General features: G+C 53.8%; 3 protein-coding genes across 3 annotated transcripts; all 3 read right to left on the bottom strand.

Moving 5' to 3' along the window:
- Positions 1 to 950: 950 nt before the first annotated feature.
- On the bottom strand, positions 951 to 4,901 carry LOC141476767 (adenosine 5'-monophosphoramidase HINT1-like). Its single transcript, XM_074165568.1, is given in 6 exon segments — positions 951 to 1,284; positions 2,090 to 2,194; positions 3,675 to 3,704; positions 3,706 to 3,928; positions 3,964 to 4,076; positions 4,887 to 4,901. Coding segments are annotated over 6 exon segments (651 nt in total). The 3' UTR covers positions 951 to 1,119.
- Positions 4,902 to 11,207: 6,306 nt separating this feature from the next.
- On the bottom strand, positions 11,208 to 15,156 carry LOC141476766 (adenosine 5'-monophosphoramidase HINT1-like). Its single transcript, XM_074165566.1, is given in 6 exon segments — positions 11,208 to 11,547; positions 12,353 to 12,457; positions 13,930 to 13,959; positions 13,961 to 14,183; positions 14,219 to 14,331; positions 15,142 to 15,156. Coding segments are annotated over 6 exon segments (651 nt in total). The 3' UTR covers positions 11,208 to 11,382.
- Positions 15,157 to 21,462: 6,306 nt separating this feature from the next.
- Positions 21,463 to 25,417, bottom strand: LOC141476765 (adenosine 5'-monophosphoramidase HINT1-like). The gene is given in 6 exon segments (XM_074165565.1): positions 21,463 to 21,802; positions 22,608 to 22,712; positions 24,191 to 24,220; positions 24,222 to 24,444; positions 24,480 to 24,592; positions 25,403 to 25,417. Coding segments are annotated over 6 exon segments (651 nt in total). The 3' UTR covers positions 21,463 to 21,637.
- Positions 25,418 to 26,434: the final 1,017 nt, after the last annotated feature.

Genomic DNA, 26,434 nt, shown 5'->3' with positions numbered 1-26,434 from the left:
GGAGCCCTGAGGCCTTCCCTTCCTCCTGAAGCCATTGCGCTCGCAGTGTCCGATACTTGCTATCCACTGCTGGGAGTGCACCGCTTCCTACTGATATAGATGGCTGAGTATAATTTCTGTATATCTTATATCAGTATCGGGATTAATACTGGTTCTTTAGTATTATTGTTAATTATTTAGTCTTAGCCTATTAAATCTATTTATACTTCAACCCTTGTGTTTTCTTTGTGTTCCCCGATTCCCCTTTCCGGGTGGGGAGGGGTCATCGGGTGATAGAATAATTGTCTAAACGACAATAGGTTGTTATGGGTTCTCTCAAACCATAACACTACTGCTGAGCAGCGCTCCCACAGCATGGAGGCTGTCTCTCCAACCACCCCCACCCCCCCAGTCCAGTAAGCTGGGGGTGGGCAAGAGGTTGGGAGGGGACAGAGCCAGGACAGCTGACCCAAATCGACAAAAAGAGATATTCCACTGTGCTATGGAAGCACCACAGCTGCCATTGGGACCGATTGTTTTCTCCCACCATATCCCTCCTCGGCAGAAAAGGGATATCAACGGGGCCTTATCATCGCACAGCCGTTGATAAAGCGCTCCAACGGGAGTTGGATGCTTCCAACACATTGCACTGTGCCGAAAGCACCCTTGTACGGCATGCCTGTAGCGTCACATACGGTATTTTCTACAGTTGTTGCAGCAGCAGCCTCCACTGGCTTTATGTACGTTTGCGTACCGCTCCCAAAGAGCGAAGAGTTTGCTTCCTACAAGAGGCAGGAGACTGCTAAGCGGTTCCAGCGTCACGCTTCAAATGACTGGCCAAATCACCGTCTATCTATAGAACGCTGCTAACAGACTGAAACACTCCACATACTTACACTCCGGGGAGACACCGTTTTAACTTGCAGAACTATTTCCCCTCAGTAAGACGCGCACAAGACAGAGATGATATCCCCATGCTAAATCTTTATTTGTGCAACTGCTGCTCGCAGCTTTTATTACCTTCCACAGACACACGTCACAAAAAATTCGACATCAACAGTGGCTAGATCGACGGGCAACAGGCGAGATCCATTCAGCGGCGATTTGTACACGTGCAGCAACTCTTGCGGTGCACAAATCTTAACCAGGCGGCCAGCCCAACTGACGGCCACCCAGAATACGTAGATGTACGCGACACACAGGCTGCCCACCCTCGGGCCCTTCATCCACAACCATCCGGAATCCATTGGCCAGGCCCAGGTGAGCAGCACGCTTCTTGCCAACAGTCATTAAATGCCCAAGCAGCTGGAGAAGGAAGCACAAAACCATAAATAACTACAATAAAAAGCCACACACAAAGAGGGGAGAGGGCAGGGAGGGAAGGAATGAGAGCAGAGCGCCACCCAGAGAAACCAGTTAGCCAATTCCTAGCAATTCAACCACTGCGCTTCAAATTACTGTCTGTCCGCCTGCAACTGACATTTTCCAAGCAAAGCCACAAAGACCGATTACGCACACTATAGGGGGCAAAAAAAGGGCTATGCAATTGCTTGCAAGCTAGACGGGTAACGGACTACAAAACAGCCACAGAAGCTAAGTTTGTCTCCGGGTTAAAGCCCCCCATTACCTCTTCAGGCAACATAAGCAACTCGGGTGGAAAATAAGCTTCAGGCTGCCTTTTGCGTGGGTTTACAAAGTCTCCGAACTTGACTTTTATAGCTAAAAGTGAAGCACCCAGCACCCCTCAACCAGCTTCGCCCTTCCTCACCCCTGACCTGCCAAGAACCCCAAGCCCTCTTCTCCGTATTGGAAGAACTACTACTACTCTTACTCTAAACCGTGACAATAGGCATCAGACTGCGCTCCAAAACAACACTGCATTTTGCACCACAAGTACGTACCCAGGGGTGAGCATTGCTTTACGTCACTACTTTCAGTCAAAAAAGCTCAACTCCGTTACAAGCTAGAGGCAAAAGATTACAGCGCCAGAAAACCCAAAACAGCCTACCGCGCCCTATCGAGAGGAAAAGGGGGGATGGGAAAGAGTCTAGTAAATGAGGAACTAACGACAGGTACAGTCTAGCGTACAGAAAGCTCCCACAGTACTTACACATTCACCAGAATCTTCTGCTTCAGATAACCTGATAACTGGCTCCTTAGGCATGACTAGGAGAAGCGTCGGAGCTTGGGGGGAAAGATCACGGAACGCAAGGCACTGGAGGAAGAGTAAACAGTTAAAACGTAATTGGCTTCGGAGAAAGGTAATAACGGCTTAAGCAAATCAATGTGCCCCACTGAACTCCTACAGAAGCAGATTACCAGATCCCCCAAACACAAGCCGAAACGTTGAGTTTTCCTTACGCGACATTAAAGCTATCTGTACAAAAACACGCAACGTATTTACAGAGCCCCCTCCAGAGGTGGGATTCAGCACGCAGGACGACGGGGGCAAGGAGACGGGCCAGTACTTCAGATTAGCGACCTCCAGTATGTTTTAATCTGGGTCGATCGCTTCCTAAGCGGTTTGTCTCTTCGATGTGGTCCACACAGAGGCAGGAGACAAACGGCTTAACCGAACGGGCAAAGAATTTAGCAAAGTGGAACATCAGCGGCCATTCATTTTCCATGGTACAGGGAGCTCGAGCATTGAACAAAAGCATAAGCGCAGGCAGGAAGCCTGCAAGCGCGTAGTACGAGTCTGTCTTCTACATTGCACGTAAACCCTACCTTCAAAAGCAGAAGACATCCCTCACTGCTAGTCTTCGGCACTTGAACAACAAAATTATACGGGGTACTAACTGAAAGTTAACATCGTGTAGGCAAGGGCTGCATTCTTCCCCCCACAGGCCTAAGCGGCTCGCTCGAGTTCCTAGCACGTTGTGGAGCACCAGCATCCGTGAACCTCGCAAGCATGCTGTTATCACCGTCCCACTTCACCACAGAAACAAGATCTGGGAAGCTTTGGCAGCCTGCAGGATGACGGGTTTCTAGATTTTTATATTTACTTTTTTTTTTTTTTTTTGGAGAAAAATAAGAAGAGCTGTAATTCTTTGCTCCAATAATCCCGTTTGGGGGCTCAGCACCAAAGCCTAGCACAGCAGAGCTGCGAAATCTCGATAATGCTACTAGGAGGCGCATCAAGACCCGCATTTCTCCTGCGCGGAACTAACTCATTACGGTCACTACTCGGACGTTCACCGTTTACATACGTGCGCCTGGAATCCCCGAGGAGACTGACTGCGTGCGCTTAATCTAAGGTTTCAAGACTATCGTCCTACACGAGGTAGGACCGCTCCCATCCCTCGGCAGCAAACTTTGCACGACTTGCAGTGCCAAAGGGATATCACGCGGCAAACGTCTGCGGCTGCCACCAAGTGCGTTACCGTCAGAGGCCCTCCTCTACGCACGCGCGCACACGGCACGGCGAGGCTGGGAACCGAGGCGAGCCGGCCAGCTCCAGCAACCCAGTACGCGCCGCGGCAGCCGCGGGGGCACCGAAGAAGCGCGATGTTATAGGGATCGTGCAGTAGAGAGCGCCACAACCCAGAGAGGCCCCGTCCGTCCCCCGTCCCTCCACCCGCCCTGCCGCGCTCCCGGGCACCGCGTCCTCGGCTCAGGGTGCCTGCGAGCGCGGGGGGAGGGGAGGGGAGGGGGGAAGGGAAGAGGAACCGCGCACAGAGCAAAGCCGCGGCTACCTCCTCGTCCTCGTAGGCGACGTTGGCGGGGAAGCGCCTTGCCGATGATCTTTCCGAAGACAGCAGTGGCGCCACCGGGCCAGGCGGCCCGCGCCCCAATAAGCTCGTCAGCCACGACAACGCCCGTTGTCGCCCCCGCGCTTCCTCCGCTCGGCCAGGCCCTCCGCGGCGCCCATTGGGCCGCCAGATCGCCGCCGGCCGACCCCGCGTCTCGATTGGCTGTCTCGTCTGTCGTTTTCGCTTGTTCCCGTCCCCTTGGCGGGTCCGCCCTCGTCGACCCGGTGCTTACCGGGGCTCAGGGAGCTTGCGTGCCCTCGGGGCGCGGAGGGATCCGACCTGGGGGTGGAGGGAGAAGACGTTGGCGAGTCCGCGGAGGGATCCGCGCCGTGTAGTGCTGCGACCCTGTGGGCGGGCAACGAGGTCTCAGAAGAGGCTGTCGTAGCTAGAAGTACTATTGGTTGTTACTTATTACCGCATCAAGTCTACCCCAAACGTGCTTGTGGCTTTTTGGTGCAGTCAAAGGACTGCTTTTGCCAGGGCAGGCCAGGCCTTAACTTTTCAGAACACTCCGCAGAACCAACAGAAGTCGCTCTAAATTGTTCCCTGAAAGCCCCACTTTGATTGCAGACGTTTCTAAGCTGCACGCCTCCTGGGACAAAATAAAATACAAAGCGTGTCTTCAGCACTGGTGGCTTGAGGGCTGGGGGGCAGATCGAGATAGGATTTGCGCTAAGCTGGGTAGGAGGCTCGTAGAAAAACAGGCAGCGCCCCCAAAGCTGCCCAAGGGTGGTCTCTGGTGCCCTGCACCCCCGGGGATAGCGAGCAATTTGATTGGTCTACACAACTGTATCGTAACACACATAACCCCTGCTTTCCTCTGTATCGGGCTCAGGGTATCCTTAGCCTTCTTTGCGGCAAGGGCACGTTGTCGGCTCACGTTCAACTTGGTGTCCGCCAGGAGCCCCCCCCACATCCTTTTCTGCAAAGCTGCTTTCCAGCCAGTCGGCCTCCGGCATCTACTGGTGCATGGGGTTGTTCCTCCCCAGGTGCAGGACTTGCGTGTGTTCAGGTTCCTCGGGTGGTCTCGAACCGGTTCGTTTCCTACGATGGGAGGGACTTTGTTCCCCCAGTCCCTGCCTTGAGGTTCGGGGACTTGAGAGCTGTGGGAACAGTGATTGCCAGTGAAAACGGAGGAGAAAAATCGTTGAGTACCTCGGCCTTCTCCATGTCGGTTGGCGCTAGATCTCCTGTCTTATTTATCGGAGGGGGGGTGGTGTAGGTTTTCTTTAGTCTTCCTTTTCTGACCAACGCAACTGTAGAAGCCCTTCTTCTGATTCTTCACATCCCTTGCCAAATTCAGCTCCAGCTGTGCCTTACCTTTCCCGATCCCATCCCTACACACCCGGGCAGCATGCCTATATTCTTCCCAGGATGCGTGTCTCTGCTTCCACTGCCTATGCATTTCCTTCTTGCGCTTCAGCTCGACCAGAAGGTCCTTGCTCAGCCGTGCTGGGCTCCTGCCTTCCTTGCCCGATTTCATAGAATCATAGAATCGTCTAGGTTGGCAGGGACCTTGCAGATCATCGAGTCCAACCATTAACCTAACGCTACCCAAACCACCACGCCTACCCGTCTTTTAAATACCCCCAGGGATGGCGATTCAACCGCTTCCCCGGGCAGCCTGTTCCAATGTTTGGTAACCCTTTCTGCGAGGGAAATTTTCCTAATATCCGTCCTAAACCTGCCCTGGCGCAACTGGAGGCCGTTTCCTCTTGTCCTATCGCTTGTTGCTTGGGAGAAGAGACCAACCCCTGCCTCGCTACAGCCTCCTTGCAGGTAGTTGTAGAGGGCGATAAGGTCTCCCCTCAGCCTCCTTTTCTCCAGGCTAAACAACCCCAGTTCCCTCAGCCCCTCCTCATAAGACTTGTGCTCTAGACTCCTCACCAGCTTGGTTGCCCTTCTCTGGACACACTCCGGAATCTCAATGTCTTTCTTGTAGCGAGGGGCCCAAAACTGAACACAGTACTCAAAGTGGGGCCTCACCAGCGCCGAGTACAGCGGGACGATCGCTTCCCTAGTCCTGCTCACCACACTATTCCTGACACAGGCCAGGATGCCGTTGGCCGCCTTGGCCACCTGGGCACGCTGCTGGCTCATATTCAGCCGGCTGTCCACCAACACCCCCAGGTCCTTTTCTGCCGGGCAGCTTTCCGGCCACTCTTCCCCAAGCCTGTAGCATTGCCTGGGGTCGTTGTGACCCAAGTGCAGGACCCGGCACTTGGCCTTGTTGAACCTCATACCGCTGGCCTCGGCCCATCGATCCAGCCTGTCCAGATCCCTCTGTAGAGCCAGCCTACCCTCAAGCAGATCGACGCTCCCGCCCAACTTGGTGTCGGCTGCAAACTTACCGAGGGTGCACTCGATTCCCTCGTCCAGGTCGTTGATAAAGATATTAAACAGAACCGGCCCCAGTACTGAGCCCTGGGGAACACCGCTCGTGACCGGCCGCCAACTGGATTTAACTCCATTCACCACAACTCTTTGGGCCCGGCCATCCAGCCAGTTTTTTTACCCGGCGAGGAGTACGCCCGTCCAAACCATGGGCAGCCAGTTTCTCCAGGAGGATGCTGTGGGAAACGGTGTCAAAGGCTTTACTAAAGTCTAGGTAGACAAATTTCTATTTTCCCATGTCTTACGCATGGGAATCCAGAGCTCTTGTGCTCTAAGAAAAAAACGTGCTTAAAGAGCTGCCAGCTCCCTTCTGCTCCTTCTGCACAGGGGCTTCCAACTCCTCCTGTTTGTCGCCCGTGCTGCGCGCACTGGTATAGAGGCACTTCAGTTGGGCTGTCGACCGCGTCACCTTTTTGGAGGATCAAGCCCCAATTCCTTTGCGGCATTTCTCGGGTGTTCCCCTGTTGGTTCCTAACGCATCAGCAGCCCCTGGCTCTTCCCTGTTGCTCAGAACTCCATCCCCTTCTCCCGCTGAGTCTAGTTTAAAGCCCTCCTTGTAAGTCTGGCCGGCTTGTTGGCAAAGACCCTCTTGCCCTGCTTGGTCAGGTGAATCCCATCAGCTCCCAACAGACCCGGCTTCTCAAAGGTACATCCGTGATCATAGAAGCCAAAACCTTGAGTATGGCAGCAGCTACGCAGCCAGGCAGTCACCTGTTCAATTCGTCTCCTCTTTCCTGGACCCCTTCCTCTGACTGGGAGGATAGAGGAGACCACCACCTGTGCTCCTGATCCTTTCAACATCGCTCCGAGGGACATCACATAGTCTCTTTGGAGGGTTCTAAGTTGCCTCGTCAGACCCTACACGGAATAGTAGGAGCGGATGATAATCTGTAGGGATCACCAGGCTCGGCAGCCTCTCGGTGATGCCACGAATGCGAGCTCCTGGCAGGCAGCAGACTTCTCTAGAGAAATTGTCTGGACGGCAAACGGGTGCTTCGGTGCCTCTCAGTAGGGAATCTCCAATTGCTAATACCTTACGTGCTTTTCTGGTGGCACTGGTTCCCATGTGGGTGGATGGGTCCGCTTTGCGTGGTTGGCTTGGCCAAGTTAACCAAGCTCACACCTACTCCATGACCTCTTTACAGCTGTTCCAGTTCCTCGTCACTTTTATTACCAAGTGAGAAAAAAAATGGAGACTAGAGCCTTTTTCTCACGAGAGCCTCTTATTGCTCAGAAAGAAGGCTTTTTCCCTTGAAATTTCCCCCCCTCAAAGTGACTGGATCCCCAGCTATTTCCCGACTTTCCTATCTCCAAAGCGTCCTGTTCCTAGCCCAGTCACTATCATTCCTTAAACCACCAACCCCCTTCACTTCTACACGGAGGAACCTGCCTTTCAGGCTTTGTGATGGGTTCACCTTGGCCGGCTGCCAGGGGCCCGCCCAGCTGCTCTCTCACTGCCCCTCCTCAACAGGGCAGGGGGAGAAAACAGGATGACAAAGTTCCTTCCTTCAGGAAACATCCACCTGCCGGATCCACGGGTAGCAGGGAAATACCTGCCCCGGGCAGCGCTTTGCCCCTTCTTAGTTAAAAACTGGCTGGAGGGCCGGGCCCAGAGAGTGGTGGTGAATGGAGTTAAATCCAGTTGGCGGCCGGTCACGAGTGGTGTCCCCCAGGGCGCGGTACTGGGACCCGTTCTCTTTAACATCTTTATCAATGATCTGGACGAGGGGATTGAGTGCACCCTCAGTAAGTTCGCAGACGACACTAAGTTGGGTGGCAGTGTCGACCTGCTGGAGGGTAGAAAGGCTTTGCAGAGGGATCCGGACAGGTTGGATCGATGGGCTGAGACCAATGGGATGAGGTTCAACAAGGCGAAGTGCCGGGTCCTCCACTTGGGTCACAACGACCCCAGGCAGCGCTACAGGCTTGGGGAAGAGTGGCTGGAGAGCTGCCCGGCAGAAAAGGACCTGGGGGTGTTGGTGGACAGCCGGCTGAACATGAGCCAGCAGTGTGCCCAGGTGGCCAAGGCGGCCAACAGCATCCTGGCCTGTATCAGGAACAGTGTGGCGAGTAGGACTCGGGAGGTGATCGTCCCCCTGTACTCGGCATTGGTGAGGCCCCACCTCAAGTACTGTGTCCAGTTTTGGGCCCCCTACCACAAAAAAGACATCGAGGTGCTGGAGCGGGTCCAGAGAAGAGCAACAAGGCTGGTGAGGGGTCTGGAGCACAAGTCTTATGAGGAGAGGCTGAGGGAACTAGGGTTATTCAGCCTGGAGAAAAGGAGGCTGAGGGGAGACCTTATTGCTCTCTACAACTACCTGCAAGGAGGGTGTAGAGAGGCGGGGGTCGGTCTCTTCTCCCAAGTCACGGGCGACAGGACTAGAGGAAACGGCCTCAAGTTGCGCGGGGGGAGGTACAGGCTGGATATTAGGAAATTTTTTTTCACTGAAAGGGTTATCAGACATTGGAATGGGCTGCCCAGGGAGGTGGTTGAAGCACCATCCCTGGAAGTGTTCAAAAGACAGGTTGACGTGGTGCTGGGAGACATGGTTTAGTGATGGTGTTGCATTTTGTTGTTTTGTGGGTGTTTATTTTTGTCAGTTAGGTTGATGGTTGGACAAGATGATCTTGAAGGTCCCTTCCAACCTAGAAGATTCTGTGATTCTGTGAAATATGTTTGCACAGGGGCGCCACCAGCTTCGCTGAGCTGCTCGGCTTTGGCCCGCGGCGAGTCCGGTGCCTAGCTGGCTGGAACCAGCTGTGTCCGGCGCAGGGCAGACCCTGGCCTCTTCTCACGGAGGCCACCCCCGCAGGCCGCACCTGGAGCACCGCGTCCAGTTCTTGTCCCCACAATTCAAAAAAAGGTGCAGACAGACTGGAGAGGGTCCCAAGGAGGGCCACGAAGATGATCAAAGGGCTGGAGAACCTCCCCTACCAGGAAACACTGAAGGAGTTGGGTCTTTTCTCCCTTGGAAAAGAGAAGGCTCGGGGAGAGGGGGGGGACGGGGACCTCATCACAGTATTGCAGTACTGAAAGGGTGGCTACAAAGAAGAGGACGGAGGCTTTGCCACAAAAGGTCCGACCAGATGATCTTTCGAGGTCCCTTCCCACCTGGGCTGCTCTAGGATTCTACGATTCTTCGGTGGATCACTGTTCAATAACCCTTTGCTCTCTCGGGTCTGGAGCAAAGCATGGGCAGCGTCGCCTGCGAGGCGAGACATAAATCCCACCGGGCGCCAGAGACTTCCAAAACCTACGGTAATCACCCCATGCCTAGCTGCTTCAAAACTCCCCTGCCCCCAGAAGCGGGAACACCTTCTAGATACCTCGGGGAGTTTACACAGGCGGAACAAGGGATGTTACCTAGCTCAGTCATCCAGTAAGCAAACACTGCACCAGTGCAGTTTCAAGGAAACACCACATGTCAGTTTCCATAAACTGCAGGCAAATCATTTCCATCTCCTCCCTGGGAAGATTAAATAAAGGCAAAGTCCTCGGGTTACTTACACGCCCGTGTCACCAAACTTCACCTGATCGCTTGGGGATATAGAAGAGATGAAGACGCCTTCCAGTGGGCGTCTCGGATGTCTCAGCAACACAGCGTTCAAGGGCAACGAAGGATGGCCCCGCTTTCCCCTGCCCATCTCCCTTTTTTTAATAGCTGTTAAAGAAAGGTGGAGTTTGCCATCTCCCTGCGATGTACTTTTGGTTTGGGTCTGGCTGGGATGGAGGTAACTTTCCCCATAGCAGCCCTCATAGTGCTGTGCTTTGTAGTTGTAGCTAGGAGGGTGTTGATAGCGCACCAAGGTTTTGGCTACTTGTCCTGGGTTGAGAGACACAGGACTATCTTTTCTTCTAATGCTGGGGAAAATTACACTTTTAGAAGACTCTAGTGTCTGAATTTGTGAAAATATTTACTTTATAGCCAGCCAGGCTCTGTGGGATTCAAGGCTAGTGTTTTCGAGCCTTGCCAGGTGCAGGGACAAGGAGGAGCAAGGCCTGGGCATTTGACCCAGGCTGGCCAACAGGAGTATTTCATACCATGAACGTCACATCCAATATAAGTTAGAAAAGTTTGCTGCGTAGCTCGCTCTCTCCCTGATGGCGGCGGTCCAGACAACTCCTTGCCCCGGTGCCGGAGCCCTGAGGCCTTCCCTTCCTCCTGAAGCCATTGCGCTCGCAGTGTCCGATACTTGCTATCCACTGCTGGGAGTGCACCGCTTCCTACTGATATAGATGGCTGAGTATAATTTCTGTATATCTTATATCAGTATCGGGATTAATACTGGTTCTTTAGTATTATTGTTAATTATTTAGTCTTAGCCTATTAAATCTATTTATACTTCAACCCTTGTGTTTTCTTTGTGTTCCCCGATTCCCCTTTCCGGGTGGGGAGGGGTCATCGGGTGATAGAATAATTGTCTAAACGACAATAGGTTGTTATGGGTTCTCTCAAACCATAACACTACTGCTGAGCAGCGCTCCCACAGCATGGAGGCTGTCTCTCCAACCACCCCCACCCCCCCAGTCCAGTAAGCTGGGGGTGGGCAAGAGGTTGGGAGGGGACAGAGCCAGGACAGCTGACCCAAATCGACAAAAAGAGATATTCCACTGTGCTATGGAAGCACCACAGCTGCCATTGGGACCGATTGTTTTCTCCCACCATATCCCTCCTCGGCAGAAAAGGGATATCAACGGGGCCTTATCATCGCACAGCCGTTGATAAAGCGCTCCAACGGGAGTTGGATGCTTCCAACACATTGCACTGTGCCGAAAGCACCCTTGTACGGCATGCCTGTAGCGTCACATACGGTATTTTCTACAGTTGTTGCAGCAGCAGCCTCCACTGGCTTTATGTACGTTTGCGTACCGCTCCCAAAGAGCGAAGAGTTTGCTTCCTACAAGAGGCAGGAGACTGCTAAGCGGTTCCAGCGTCACGCTTCAAATGACTGGCCAAATCACCGTCTATCTATAGAACGCTGCTAACAGACTGAAACACTCCACATACTTACACTCCGGGGAGACACCGTTTTAACTTGCAGAACTATTTCCCCTCAGTAAGACGCGCACAAGACAGAGATGATATCCCCATGCTAAATCTTTATTTGTGCAACTGCTGCTCGCAGCTTTTATTACCTTCCACAGACACACGTCACAAAAAATTCGACATCAACAGTGGCTAGATCGACGGGCAACAGGCGAGATCCATTCAGCGGCGATTTGTACACGTGCAGCAACTCTTGCGGTGCACAAATCTTAGCCAGGCGGCCAGCCCAACTGACGGCCACCCAGAATACGTAGATGTACGCGACACACAGGCTGCCCACCCTCGGGCCCTTCATCCACAACCATCCGGAATCCATTGGCCAGGCCCAGGTGAGCAGCACGCTTCTTGCCAACAGTCATTAAATGCCCAAGCAGCTGGAGAAGGAAGCACAAAACCATAAATAACTACAATAAAAAGCCACACACAAAGAGGGGAGAGGGCAGGGAGGGAAGGAATGAGAGCAGAGCGCCACCCAGAGAAACCAGTTAGCCAATTCCTAGCAATTCAACCACTGCGCTTCAAATTACTGTCTGTCCGCCTGCAACTGACATTTTCCAAGCAAAGCCACAAAGACCGATTACGCACACTATAGGGGGCAAAAAAAGGGCTATGCAATTGCTTGCAAGCTAGACGGGTAACGGACTACAAAACAGCCACAGAAGCTAAGTTTGTCTCCGGGTTAAAGCCCCCCATTACCTCTTCAGGCAACATAAGCAACTCGGGTGGAAAATAAGCTTCAGGCTGCCTTTTGCGCGGGTTTACAAAGTCTCCGAACTTGACTTTTATAGCTAAAAGTGAAGCACCCAGCACCCCTCAACCAGCTTCGCCCTTCCTCACCCCTGACCTGCCAAGAACCCCAAGCCCTCTTCTCCGTATTAGAAGAACTACTACTACTCTTACTCTAAACCGTGACAATAGGCATCAGACTGCGCTCCAAAACAACACTGCATTTTGCACCACAAGTACGTACCCAGGGGTGAGCATTGCTTTACGTCACTACTTTCAGTCAAAAAAGCTCAACTCCGTTACAAGCTAGAGGCAAAAGATTACAGCGCCAGAAAACCCAAAACAGCCTACCGCGCCCTATCGAGAGGAAAAGGGGGGATGGGAAAGAGTCTAGTAAATGAGGAACTAACGACAGGTACAGTCTAGCGTACAGAAAGCTCCCACAGTACTTACGCATTCACCAGAATCTTCTGCTTCAGATAACCTGATAACTGGCTCCTTAGGCATGACTAGGAGAAGCGTCGGAGCTTGGGGGGAAAGATCACGGAACGCAAGGCACTGGAGGAAGAGTAAACAGTTAAAACGTAATTGGCTTCGGAGAAAGGTAATAACGGCTTAAGCAAATCAATGTGCCCCACTGAACTCCTACAGAAGCAGATTACCAGATCCCCCAAACACAAGCCGAAACGTTGAGTTTTCCTTACGCGGCATTAAAGCTATCTGTACAAAAACACGCAACGTATTTACAGAGCCCCCTCCAGAGGTGGGATTCAGCACGCAGGACGACGGGGGCAAGGAGACGGGCCAGTACTTCAGATTAGCGACCTCCAGTATGTTTTAATCTGGGTCGATCGCTTCCTAAGCGGTTTGTCTCTTCGATGTGGTCCACACAGAGGCAGGAGACAAACGGCTTAACCGAACGGGCAAAGAATTTAGCAAAGTGGAACATCAGCGGCCATTCATTTTCCATGGTACAGGGAGCTCGAGCATTGAACAAAAGCATAAGCGCAGGCAGGAAGCCTGCAAGCGCGTAGTACGAGTCTGTCTTCTACATTGCACGTAAACCCTACCTTCAAAAGCAGAAGACATCCCTCACTGCTAGTCTTCGGCACTTGAACAACAAAATTATACGGGGTACTAACTGAAAGTTAACATCGTGTAGGCAAGGGCTGCATTCTTCCCCCCACAGGCCTAAGCGGCTCGCTCGAGTTCCTAGCACGTTGTGGAGCACCAGCATCCGTGAACCTCGCAAGCATGCTGTTATCACCGTCCCACTTCACCACAGAAACAAGATCTGGGAAGCTTTGGCAGCCTGCAGGATGACGGGTTTCTAGATTTTTATATTTACTTTTTTTTTTTTTTGGAGAAAAATAAGAAGAGCTGTAATTCTTTGCTCCAATAATCCCGTTTGGGGGCTCAGCACCAAAGCCTAGCACAGCAGAGCTGCGAAATCTCGATAATGCTACTAGGAGGCGCATCAAGACCCGCATTTCTCCTGCGCGGAACTAACTCATTACGGTCACTACTCGGACGTTCACCGTTTACATACGTGCGCCTGGAATCCCCGAGGAGACTGACTGCGTGCGCTTAATCTAAGGTTTCAAGACTATCGTCCTACACGAGGTAGGACCGCTCCCATCCCTCGGCAGCAAACTTTGCACGACTTGCAGTGCCAAAGGGATATCACGCGGCAAACGTCTGCGGCTGCCACCAAGTGCGTTACCGTCAGAGGCCCTCCTCTACGCACGCGCGCACACGGCACGGCGAGGCTGGGAACCGAGGCGAGCCGGCCAGCTCCAGCAACCCAGTACGCGCCGCGGCAGCCGCGGGGGCACCGAAGAAGCGCGATGTTATAGGGATCGTGCAGTAGAGAGCGCCACAACCCAGAGAGGCCCCGTCCGTCCCCCGTCCCTCCACCCGCCCTGCCGCGCTCCCGGGCACCGCGTCCTCGGCTCAGGGTGCCTGCGAGCGCGGGGGGAGGGGAGGGGGGAAGGGAAGAGGAACCGCGCACAGAGCAAAGCCGCGGCTACCTCCTCGTCCTCGTAGGCGACGTTGGCGGGGAAGCGCCTTGCCGATGATCTTTCCGAAGACAGCAGTGGCGCCACCGGGCCAGGCGGCCCGCGCCCCAATAAGCTCGTCAGCCACGACAACGCCCGTTGTCGCCCCCGCGCTTCCTCCGCTCGGCCAGGCCCTCCGCGGCGCCCATTGGGCCGCCAGATCGCCGCCGGCCGACCCCGCGTCTCGATTGGCTGTCTCGTCTGTCGTTTTCGCTTGTTCCCGTCCCCTTGGCGGGTCCGCCCTCGTCGACCCGGTGCTTACCGGGGCTCAGGGAGCTTGCGTGCCCTCGGGGCGCGGAGGGATCCGACCTGGGGGTGGAGGGAGAAGACGTTGGCGAGTCCGCGGAGGGATCCGCGCCGTGTAGTGCTGCGACCCTGTGGGCGGGCAACGAGGTCTCAGAAGAGGCTGTCGTAGCTAGAAGTACTATTGGTTGTTACTTATTACCGCATCAAGTCTACCCCAAACGTGCTTGTGGCTTTTTGGTGCAGTCAAAGGACTGCTTTTGCCAGGGCAGGCCAGGCCTTAACTTTTCAGAACACTCCGCAGAACCAACAGAAGTCGCTCTAAATTGTTCCCTGAAAGCCCCACTTTGATTGCAGACGTTTCTAAGCTGCACGCCTCCTGGGACAAAATAAAATACAAAGCGTGTCTTCAGCACTGGTGGCTTGAGGGCTGGGGGGCAGATCGAGATAGGATTTGCGCTAAGCTGGGTAGGAGGCTCGTAGAAAAACAGGCAGCGCCCCCAAAGCTGCCCAAGGGTGGTCTCTGGTGCCCTGCACCCCCGGGGATAGCGAGCAATTTGATTGGTCTACACAACTGTATCGTAACACACATAACCCCTGCTTTCCTCTGTATCGGGCTCAGGGTATCCTTAGCCTTCTTTGCGGCAAGGGCACGTTGTCGGCTCACGTTCAACTTGGTGTCCGCCAGGAGCCCCCCCCACATCCTTTTCTGCAAAGCTGCTTTCCAGCCAGTCGGCCTCCGGCATCTACTGGTGCATGGGGTTGTTCCTCCCCAGGTGCAGGACTTGCGTGTGTTCAGGTTCCTCGGGTGGTCTCGAACCGGTTCGTTTCCTACGATGGGAGGGACTTTGTTCCCCCAGTCCCTGCCTTGAGGTTCGGGGACTTGAGAGCTGTGGGAACAGTGATTGCCAGTGAAAACGGAGGAGAAAAATCGTTGAGTACCTCGGCCTTCTCCATGTCGGTTGGCGCTAGATCTCCTGTCTTATTTATCAGAGGGGGGGTGGTGTAGGTTTTCTTTAGTCTTCCTTTTCTGACCAACGCAACTGTAGAAGCCCTTCTTCTGATTCTTCACATCCCTTGCCAAATTCAGCTCCAGCTGTGCCTTACCTTTCCCGATCCCATCCCTACACACCCGGGCAGCATGCCTATATTCTTCCCAGGATGCGTGTCTCTGCTTCCACTGCCTATGCATTTCCTTCTTGCGCTTCAGCTCGACCAGAAGGTCCTTGCTCAGCCGTGCTGGGCTCCTGCCTTCCTTGCCCGATTTCATAGAATCATAGAATCGTCTAGGTTGGCAGGGACCTTGCAGATCATCGAGTCCAACCATTAACCTAACGCTACCCAAACCACCACGCCTACCCGTCTTTTAAATACCCCCAGGGATGGCGATTCAACCGCTTCCCCGGGCAGCCTGTTCCAATGTTTGGTAACCCTTTCTGCGAGGGAAATTTTCCTAATATCCGTCCTAAACCTGCCCTGGCGCAACTGGAGGCCGTTTCCTCTTGTCCTATCGCTTGTTGCTTGGGAGAAGAGACCAACCCCTGCCTCGCTACAGCCTCCTTGCAGGTAGTTGTAGAGGGCGATAAGGTCTCCCCTCAGCCTCCTTTTCTCCAGGCTAAACAACCCCAGTTCCCTCAGCCCCTCCTCATAAGACTTGTGCTCTAGACTCCTCACCAGCTTGGTTGCCCTTCTCTGGACACACTCCGGAATCTCAATGTCTTTCTTGTAGCGAGGGGCCCAAAACTGAACACAGTACTCAAAGTGGGGCCTCACCAGCGCCGAGTACAGCGGGACGATCGCTTCCCTAGTCCTGCTCACCACACTATTCCTGACACAGGCCAGGATGCCGTTGGCCGCCTTGGCCACCTGGGCACGCTGCTGGCTCATATTCAGCCGGCTGTCCACCAACACCCCCAGGTCCTTTTCTGCCGGGCAGCTTTCCGGCCACTCTTCCCCAAGCCTGTAGCATTGCCTGGGGTCGTTGTGACCCAAGTGCAGGACCCGGCACTTGGCCTTGTTGAACCTCATACCGCTGGCCTCGGCCCATCGATCCAGCCTGTCCAGATCCCTCTGTAGAGCCAGCCTACCCTCAAGCAGATCGACGCTCCCGCCCAACTTGGTGTCGGCTGCAAACTTACCGAGGGTGCACTCGATTCCCTCGTCCAGGTCGTTGATAAAGATATTAAACAGAACCGGCCCCAGTACTGAGCCCTGGGGAACACCGCTCGTGACCGGCCGCCAACTGGATTTAACTCCATTCACCACAACTCTTTGGGCCCGGCCATCCAGCCAGTTTTTTTACCCGGCGAGGAGTACGCCCGTCCAAACCATGGGCAGCCAGTTTCTCCAGGAGGATGCTGTGGGAAACGGTGTCAAAGGCTTTACTAAAGTCTAGGTAGACAAATTTCTATTTTCCCATGTCTTACGCATGGGAATCCAGAGCTCTTGTGCTCTAAGAAAAAAACGTGCTTAAAGAGCTGCCAGCTCCCTTCTGCTCCTTCTGCACAGGGGCTTCCAACTCCTCCTGTTTGTCGCCCGTGCTGCGCGCACTGGTATAGAGGCACTTCAGTTGGGCTGTCGACCGCGTCACCTTTTTGGAGGATCAAGCCCCAATTCCTTTGCGGCATTTCTCGGGTGTTCCCCTGTTGGTTCCTAACGCATCAGCAGCCCCTGGCTCTTCCCTGTTGCTCAGAACTCCATCCCCTTCTCCCGCTGAGTCTAGTTTAAAGCCCTCCTTGTAAGTCTGGCCGGCTTGTTGGCAAAGACCCTCTTGCCCTGCTTGGTCAGGTGAATCCCATCAGCTCCCAACAGACCCGGCTTCTCAAAGGTACATCCGTGATCATAGAAGCCAAAACCTTGAGTATGGCAGCAGCTACGCAGCCAGGCAGTCACCTGTTCAATTCGTCTCCTCTTTCCTGGACCCCTTCCTCTGACTGGGAGGATAGAGGAGACCACCACCTGTGCTCCTGATCCTTTCAACATCGCTCCGAGGGACATCACATAGTCTCTTTGGAGGGTTCTAAGTTGCCTCGTCAGACCCTACACGGAATAGTAGGAGCGGATGATAATCTGTAGGGATCACCAGGCTCGGCAGCCTCTCGGTGATGCCACGAATGCGAGCTCCTGGCAGGCAGCAGACTTCTCTAGAGAAATTGTCTGGACGGCAAACGGGTGCTTCGGTGCCTCTCAGTAGGGAATCTCCAATTGCTAATACCTTACGTGCTTTTCTGGTGGCACTGGTTCCCATGTGGGTGGATGGGTCCGCTTTGCGTGGTTGGCTTGGCCAAGTTAACCAAGCTCACACCTACTCCATGACCTCTTTACAGCTGTTCCAGTTCCTCGTCACTTTTATTACCAAGTGAGAAAAAAAATGGAGACTAGAGCCTTTTTCTCACGAGAGCCTCTTATTGCTCAGAAAGAAGGCTTTTTCCCTTGAAATTTCCCCCCCTCAAAGTGACTGGATCCCCAGCTATTTCCCGACTTTCCTATCTCCAAAGCGTCCTGTTCCTAGCCCAGTCACTATCATTCCTTAAACCACCAACCCCCTTCACTTCTACACGGAGGAACCTGCCTTTCAGGCTTTGTGATGGGTTCACCTTGGCCGGCTGCCAGGGGCCCGCCCAGCTGCTCTCTCACTGCCCCTCCTCAACAGGGCAGGGGGAGAAAACAGGATGACAAAGTTCCTTCCTTCAGGAAACATCCACCTGCCGGATCCACGGGTAGCAGGGAAATACCTGCCCCGGGCAGCGCTTTGCCCCTTCTTAGTTAAAAACTGGCTGGAGGGCCGGGCCCAGAGAGTGGTGGTGAATGGAGTTAAATCCAGTTGGCGGCCGGTCACGAGTGGTGTCCCCCAGGGCGCGGTACTGGGACCCGTTCTCTTTAACATCTTTATCAATGATCTGGACGAGGGGATTGAGTGCACCCTCAGTAAGTTCGCAGACGACACTAAGTTGGGTGGCAGTGTCGACCTGCTGGAGGGTAGAAAGGCTTTGCAGAGGGATCCGGACAGGTTGGATCGATGGGCTGAGACCAATGGGATGAGGTTCAACAAGGCGAAGTGCCGGGTCCTCCACTTGGGTCACAACGACCCCAGGCAGCGCTACAGGCTTGGGGAAGAGTGGCTGGAGAGCTGCCCGGCAGAAAAGGACCTGGGGGTGTTGGTGGACAGCCGGCTGAACATGAGCCAGCAGTGTGCCCAGGTGGCCAAGGCGGCCAACAGCATCCTGGCCTGTATCAGGAACAGTGTGGCGAGTAGGACTCGGGAGGTGATCGTCCCCCTGTACTCGGCATTGGTGAGGCCCCACCTCAAGTACTGTGTCCAGTTTTGGGCCCCCTACCACAAAAAAGACATCGAGGTGCTGGAGCGGGTCCAGAGAAGAGCAACAAGGCTGGTGAGGGGTCTGGAGCACAAGTCTTATGAGGAGAGGCTGAGGGAACTAGGGTTATTCAGCCTGGAGAAAAGGAGGCTGAGGGGAGACCTTATTGCTCTCTACAACTACCTGCAAGGAGGGTGTAGAGAGGCGGGGGTCGGTCTCTTCTCCCAAGTCACGGGCGACAGGACTAGAGGAAACGGCCTCAAGTTGCGCGGGGGGAGGTACAGGCTGGATATTAGGAAATTTTTTTTCACTGAAAGGGTTATCAGACATTGGAATGGGCTGCCCAGGGAGGTGGTTGAAGCACCATCCCTGGAAGTGTTCAAAAGACAGGTTGACGTGGTGCTGGGAGACATGGTTTAGTGATGGTGTTGCATTTTGTTGTTTTGTGGGTGTTTATTTTTGTCAGTTAGGTTGATGGTTGGACAAGATGATCTTGAAGGTCCCTTCCAACCTAGAAGATTCTGTGATTCTGTGAAATATGTTTGCACAGGGGCGCCACCAGCTTCGCTGAGCTGCTCGGCTTTGGCCCGCGGCGAGTCCGGTGCCTAGCTGGCTGGAACCAGCTGTGTCCGGCGCAGGGCAGACCCTGGCCTCTTCTCACGGAGGCCACCCCCGCAGGCCGCACCTGGAGCACCGCGTCCAGTTCTTGTCCCCACAATTCAAAAAAAGGTGCAGACAGACTGGAGAGGGTCCCAAGGAGGGCCACGAAGATGATCAAAGGGCTGGAGAACCTCCCCTACCAGGAAACACTGAAGGAGTTGGGTCTTTTCTCCCTTGGAAAAGAGAAGGCTCGGGGAGAGGGGGGGGACGGGGACCTCATCACAGTATTGCAGTACTGAAAGGGTGGCTACAAAGAAGAGGACGGAGGCTTTGCCACAAAAGGTCCGACCAGATGATCTTTCGAGGTCCCTTCCCACCTGGGCTGCTCTAGGATTCTACGATTCTTCGGTGGATCACTGTTCAATAACCCTTTGCTCTCTCGGGTCTGGAGCAAAGCATGGGCAGCGTCGCCTGCGAGGCGAGACATAAATCCCACCGGGCGCCAGAGACTTCCAAAACCTACGGTAATCACCCCATGCCTAGCTGCTTCAAAACTCCCCTGCCCCCAGAAGCGGGAACACCTTCTAGATACCTCGGGGAGTTTACACAGGCGGAACAAGGGATGTTACCTAGCTCAGTCATCCAGTAAGCAAACACTGCACCAGTGCAGTTTCAAGGAAACACCACATGTCAGTTTCCATAAACTGCAGGCAAATCATTTCCATCTCCTCCCTGGGAAGATTAAATAAAGGCAAAGTCCTCGGGTTACTTACACGCCCGTGTCACCAAACTTCACCTGATCGCTTGGGGATATAGAAGAGATGAAGACGCCTTCCAGTGGGCGTCTCGGATGTCTCAGCAACACAGCGTTCAAGGGCAACGAAGGATGGCCCCGCTTTCCCCTGCCCATCTCCCTTTTTTTAATAGCTGTTAAAGAAAGGTGGAGTTTGCCATCTCCCTGCGATGTACTTTTGGTTTGGGTCTGGCTGGGATGGAGGTAACTTTCCCCATAGCAGCCCTCATAGTGCTGTGCTTTGTAGTTGTAGCTAGGAGGGTGTTGATAGCGCACCAAGGTTTTGGCTACTTGTCCTGGGTTGAGAGACACAGGACTATCTTTTCTTCTAATGCTGGGGAAAATTACACTTTTAGAAGACTCTAGTGTCTGAATTTGTGAAAATATTTACTTTATAGCCAGCCAGGCTCTGTGGGATTCAAGGCTAGTGTTTTCGAGCCTTGCCAGGTGCAGGGACAAGGAGGAGCAAGGCCTGGGCATTTGACCCAGGCTGGCCAACAGGAGTATTTCATACCATGAACGTCACATCCAATATAAGTTAGAAAAGTTTGCTGCGTAGCTCGCTCTCTCCCTGATGGCGGCGGTCCAGACAACTCCTTGCCCCGGTGCCGGAGCCCTGAGGCCTTCCCTTCCTCCTGAAGCCATTGCGCTCGCAGTGTCCGATACTTGCTATCCACTGCTGGGAGTGCACCGCTTCCTACTGATATAGATGGCTGAGTATAATTTCTGTATATCTTATATCAGTATCGGGATTAATACTGGTTCTTTAGTATTATTGTTAATTATTTAGTCTTAGCCTATTAAATCTATTTATACTTCAACCCTTGTGTTTTCTTTGTGTTCCCCGATTCCCCTTTCCGGGTGGGGAGGGGTCATCGGGTGATAGAATAATTGTCTAAACGACAATAGGTTGTTATGGGTTCTCTCAAACCATAACACTACTGCTGAGCAGCGCTCCCACAGCATGGAGGCTGTCTCTCCAACCACCCCCACCCCCCCAGTCCAGTAAGCTGGGGGTGGGCAAGAGGTTGGGAGGGGACAGAGCCAGGACAGCTGACCCAAATCGACAAAAAGAGATATTCCACTGTGCTATGGAAGCACCACAGCTGCCATTGGGACCGATTGTTTTCTCCCACCATATCCCTCCTCGGCAGAAAAGGGATATCAACGGGGCCTTATCATCGCACAGCCGTTGATAAAGCGCTCCAACGGGAGTTGGATGCTTCCAACACATTGCACTGTGCCGAAAGCACCCTTGTACGGCATGCCTGTAGCGTCACATACGGTATTTTCTACAGTTGTTGCAGCAGCAGCCTCCACTGGCTTTATGTACGTTTGCGTACCGCTCCCAAAGAGCGAAGAGTTTGCTTCCTACAAGAGGCAGGAGACTGCTAAGCGGTTCCAGCGTCACGCTTCAAATGACTGGCCAAATCACCGTCTATCTATAGAACGCTGCTAACAGACTGAAACACTCCACATACTTACACTCCGGGGAGACACCGTTTTAACTTGCAGAACTATTTCCCCTCAGTAAGACGCGCACAAGACAGAGATGATATCCCCATGCTAAATCTTTATTTGTGCAACTGCTGCTCGCAGCTTTTATTACCTTCCACAGACACACGTCACAAAAAATTCGACATCAACAGTGGCTAGATCGACGGGCAACAGGCGAGATCCATTCAGCGGCGATTTGTACACGTGCAGCAACTCTTGCGGTGCACAAATCTTAGCCAGGCGGCCAGCCCAACTGACGGCCACCCAGAATACGTAGATGTACGCGACACACAGGCTGCCCACCCTCGGGCCCTTCATCCACAACCATCCGGAATCCATTGGCCAGGCCCAGGTGAGCAGCACGCTTCTTGCCAACAGTCATTAAATGCCCAAGCAGCTGGAGAAGGAAGCACAAAACCATAAATAACTACAATAAAAAGCCACACACAAAGAGGGGAGAGGGCAGGGAGGGAAGGAATGAGAGCAGAGCGCCACCCAGAGAAACCAGTTAGCCAATTCCTAGCAATTCAACCACTGCGCTTCAAATTACTGTCTGTCCGCCTGCAACTGACATTTTCCAAGCAAAGCCACAAAGACCGATTACGCACACTATAGGGGGCAAAAAAAGGGCTATGCAATTGCTTGCAAGCTAGACGGGTAACGGACTACAAAACAGCCACAGAAGCTAAGTTTGTCTCCGGGTTAAAGCCCCCCATTACCTCTTCAGGCAACATAAGCAACTCGGGTGGAAAATAAGCTTCAGGCTGCCTTTTGCGTGGGTTTACAAAGTCTCCGAACTTGACTTTTATAGCTAAAAGTGAAGCACCCAGCACCCCTCAACCAGCTTCGCCCTTCCTCACCCCTGACCTGCCAAGAACCCCAAGCCCTCTTCTCCGTATTAGAAGAACTACTACTACTCTTACTCTAAACCGTGACAATAGGCATCAGACTGCGCTCCAAAACAACACTGCATTTTGCACCACAAGTACGTACCCAGGGGTGAGCATTGCTTTACGTCACTACTTTCAGTCAAAAAAGCTCAACTCCGTTACAAGCTAGAGGCAAAAGATTACAGCGCCAGAAAACCCAAAACAGCCTACCGCGCCCTATCGAGAGGAAAAGGGGGGATGGGAAAGAGTCTAGTAAATGAGGAACTAACGACAGGTACAGTCTAGCGTACAGAAAGCTCCCACAGTACTTACGCATTCACCAGAATCTTCTGCTTCAGATAACCTGATAACTGGCTCCTTAGGCATGACTAGGAGAAGCGTCGGAGCTTGGGGGGAAAGATCACGGAACGCAAGGCACTGGAGGAAGAGTAAACAGTTAAAACGTAATTGGCTTCGGAGAAAGGTAATAACGGCTTAAGCAAATCAATGTGCCCCACTGAACTCCTACAGAAGCAGATTACCAGATCCCCCAAACACAAGCCGAAACGTTGAGTTTTCCTTACGCGACATTAAAGCTATCTGTACAAAAACACGCAACGTATTTACAGAGCCCCCTCCAGAGGTGGGATTCAGCACGCAGGACGACGGGGGCAAGGAGACGGGCCAGTACTTCAGATTAGCGACCTCCAGTATGTTTTAATCTGGGTCGATCGCTTCCTAAGCGGTTTGTCTCTTCGATGTGGTCCACACAGAGGCAGGAGACAAACGGCTTAACCGAACGGGCAAAGAATTTAGCAAAGTGGAACATCAGCGGCCATTCATTTTCCATGGTACAGGGAGCTCGAGCATTGAACAAAAGCATAAGCGCAGGCAGGAAGCCTGCAAGCGCGTAGTACGAGTCTGTCTTCTACATTGCACGTAAACCCTACCTTCAAAAGCAGAAGACATCCCTCACTGCTAGTCTTCGGCACTTGAACAACAAAATTATACGGGGTACTAACTGAAAGTTAACATCGTGTAGGCAAGGGCTGCATTCTTCCCCCCACAGGCCTAAGCGGCTCGCTCGAGTTCCTAGCACGTTGTGGAGCACCAGCATCCGTGAACCTCGCAAGCATGCTGTTATCACCGTCCCACTTCACCACAGAAACAAGATCTGGGAAGCTTTGGCAGCCTGCAGGATGACGGGTTTCTAGATTTTTATATTTACTTTTTTTTTTTTTTTGGAGAAAAATAAGAAGAGCTGTAATTCTTTGCTCCAATAATCCCGTTTGGGGGCTCAGCACCAAAGCCTAGCACAGCAGAGCTGCGAAATCTCGATAATGCTACTAGGAGGCGCATCAAGACCCGCATTTCTCCTGCGCGGAACTAACTCATTACGGTCACTACTCGGACGTTCACCGTTTACATACGTGCGCCTGGAATCCCCGAGGAGACTGACTGCGTGCGCTTAATCTAAGGTTTCAAGACTATCGTCCTACACGAGGTAGGACCGCTCCCATCCCTCGGCAGCAAACTTTGCACGACTTGCAGTGCCAAAGGGATATCACGCGGCAAACGTCTGCGGCTGCCACCAAGTGCGTTACCGTCAGAGGCCCTCCTCTACGCACGCGCGCACACGGCACGGCGAGGCTGGGAACCGAGGCGAGCCGGCCAGCTCCAGCAACCCAGTACGCGCCGCGGCAGCCGCGGGGGCACCGAAGAAGCGCGATGTTATAGGGATCGTGCAGTAGAGAGCGCCACAACCCAGAGAGGCCCCGTCCGTCCCCCGTCCCTCCACCCGCCCTGCCGCGCTCCCGGGCACCGCGTCCTCGGCTCAGGGTGCCTGCGAGCGCGGGGGGAGGGGAGGGGAGGGGGGAAGGGAAGAGGAACCGCGCACAGAGCAAAGCCGCGGCTACCTCCTCGTCCTCGTAGGCGACGTTGGCGGGGAAGCGCCTTGCCGATGATCTTTCCGAAGACAGCAGTGGCGCCACCGGGCCAGGCGGCCCGCGCCCCAATAAGCTCGTCAGCCACGACAACGCCCGTTGTCGCCCCCGCGCTTCCTCCGCTCGGCCAGGCCCTCCGCGGCGCCCATTGGGCCGCCAGATCGCCGCCGGCCGACCCCGCGTCTCGATTGGCTGTCTCGTCTGTCGTTTTCGCTTGTTCCCGTCCCCTTGGCGGGTCCGCCCTCGTCGACCCGGTGCTTACCGGGGCTCAGGGAGCTTGCGTGCCCTCGGGGCGCGGAGGGATCCGACCTGGGGGTGGAGGGAGAAGACGTTGGCGAGTCCGCGGAGGGATCCGCGCCGTGTAGTGCTGCGACCCTGTGGGCGGGCAACGAGGTCTCAGAAGAGGCTGTCGTAGCTAGAAGTACTATTGGTTGTTACTTATTACCGCATCAAGTCTACCCCAAACGTGCTTGTGGCTTTTTGGTGCAGTCAAAGGACTGCTTTTGCCAGGGCAGGCCAGGCCTTAACTTTTCAGAACACTCCGCAGAACCAACAGAAGTCGCTCTAAATTGTTCCCTGAAAGCCCCACTTTGATTGCAGACGTTTCTAAGCTGCACGCCTCCTGGGACAAAATAAAATACAAAGCGTGTCTTCAGCACTGGTGGCTTGAGGGCTGGGGGGCAGATCGAGATAGGATTTGCGCTAAGCTGGGTAGGAGGCTCGTAGAAAAACAGGCAGCGCCCCCAAAGCTGCCCAAGGGTGGTCTCTGGTGCCCTGCACCCCCGGGGATAGCGAGCAATTTGATTGGTCTACACAACTGTATCGTAACACACATAACCCCTGCTTTCCTCTGTATCGGGCTCAGGGTATCCTTAGCCTTCTTTGCGGCAAGGGCACGTTGTCGGCTCACGTTCAACTTGGTGTCCGCCAGGAGCCCCCCCCACATCCTTTTCTGCAAAGCTGCTTTCCAGCCAGTCGGCCTCCGGCATCTACTGGTGCATGGGGTTGTTCCTCCCCAGGTGCAGGACTTGCGTGTGTTCAGGTTCCTCGGGTGGTCTCGAACCGGTTCGTTTCCTACGATGGGAGGGACTTTGTTCCCCCAGTCCCTGCCTTGAGGTTCGGGGACTTGAGAGCTGTGGGAACAGTGATTGCCAGTGAAAACGGAGGAGAAAAATCGTTGAGTACCTCGGCCTTCTCCATGTCGGTTGGCGCTAGATCTCCTGTCTTATTTATCGGAGGGGGGGTGGTGTAGGTTTTCTTTAGTCTTCCTTTTCTGACCAATGCAACTGTAGAAGCCCTTCTTCTGATTCTTCACATCCCTTGCCAAATTCAGCTCCAGCTGTGCCTTACCTTTCCCGATCCCATCCCTACACACCCGGGCAGCATGCCTATATTCTTCCCAGGATGCGTGTCTCTGCTTCCACTGCCTATGCATTTCCTTCTTGCGCTTCAGCTCGACCAGAAGGTCCTTGCTCAGCCGTGCTGGGCTCCTGCCTTCCTTGCCCGATTTCATAGAATCATAGAATCGTCTAGGTTGGCAGGGACCTTGCAGATCATCGAGTCCAACCATTAACCTAACGCTACCCAAACCACCACGCCTACCCGTCTTTTAAATACCCCCAGGGATGGCGATTCAACCGCTTCCCCGGGCAGCCTGTTCCAATGTTTGGTAACCCTTTCTGTGAGGGAAATTTTCCTAATATCCGTCCTAAACCTGCCCTGGCGCAACTGGAGGCCGTTTCCTCTTGTCCTATCGCTTGTTGCTTGGGAGAAGAGACCAACCCCTGCCTCGCTACAGCCTCCTTGCAGGTAGTTGTAGAGGGCGATAAGGTCTCCCCTCAGCCTCCTTTTCTCCAGGCTAAACAACCCCAGTTCCCTCAGCCCCTCCTCATAAGACTTGTGCTCTAGACTCCTCACCAGCTTGGTTGCCCTTCTCTGGACACACTCCGGAATCTCAATGTCTTTCTTGTAGCGAGGGGCCCAAAACTGAACACAGTACTCAAAGTGGGGCCTCACCAGCGCCGAGTACAGCGGGACGATCGCTTCCCTAGTCCTGCTCACCACACTATTCCTGACACAGGCCAGGATGCCGTTGGCCGCCTTGGCCACCTGGGCACACTGCTGGCTCATATTCAGCCGGCTGTCCACCAACACCCCCAGGTCCTTTTCTGCCGGGCAGCTTTCCGGCCACTCTTCCCCAAGCCTGTAGCATTGCCT

This window comes from Numenius arquata, chromosome W, assembly GCF_964106895.1.
Source record: "Numenius arquata chromosome W, bNumArq3.hap1.1, whole genome shotgun sequence".
Classification (NCBI taxonomy): Eukaryota; Metazoa; Chordata; class Aves; order Charadriiformes; family Scolopacidae; genus Numenius; species Numenius arquata.
Note: the sequence above shows the minus strand (reverse complement) of the source record. Positions and strands in the feature narration are given on the sequence as shown.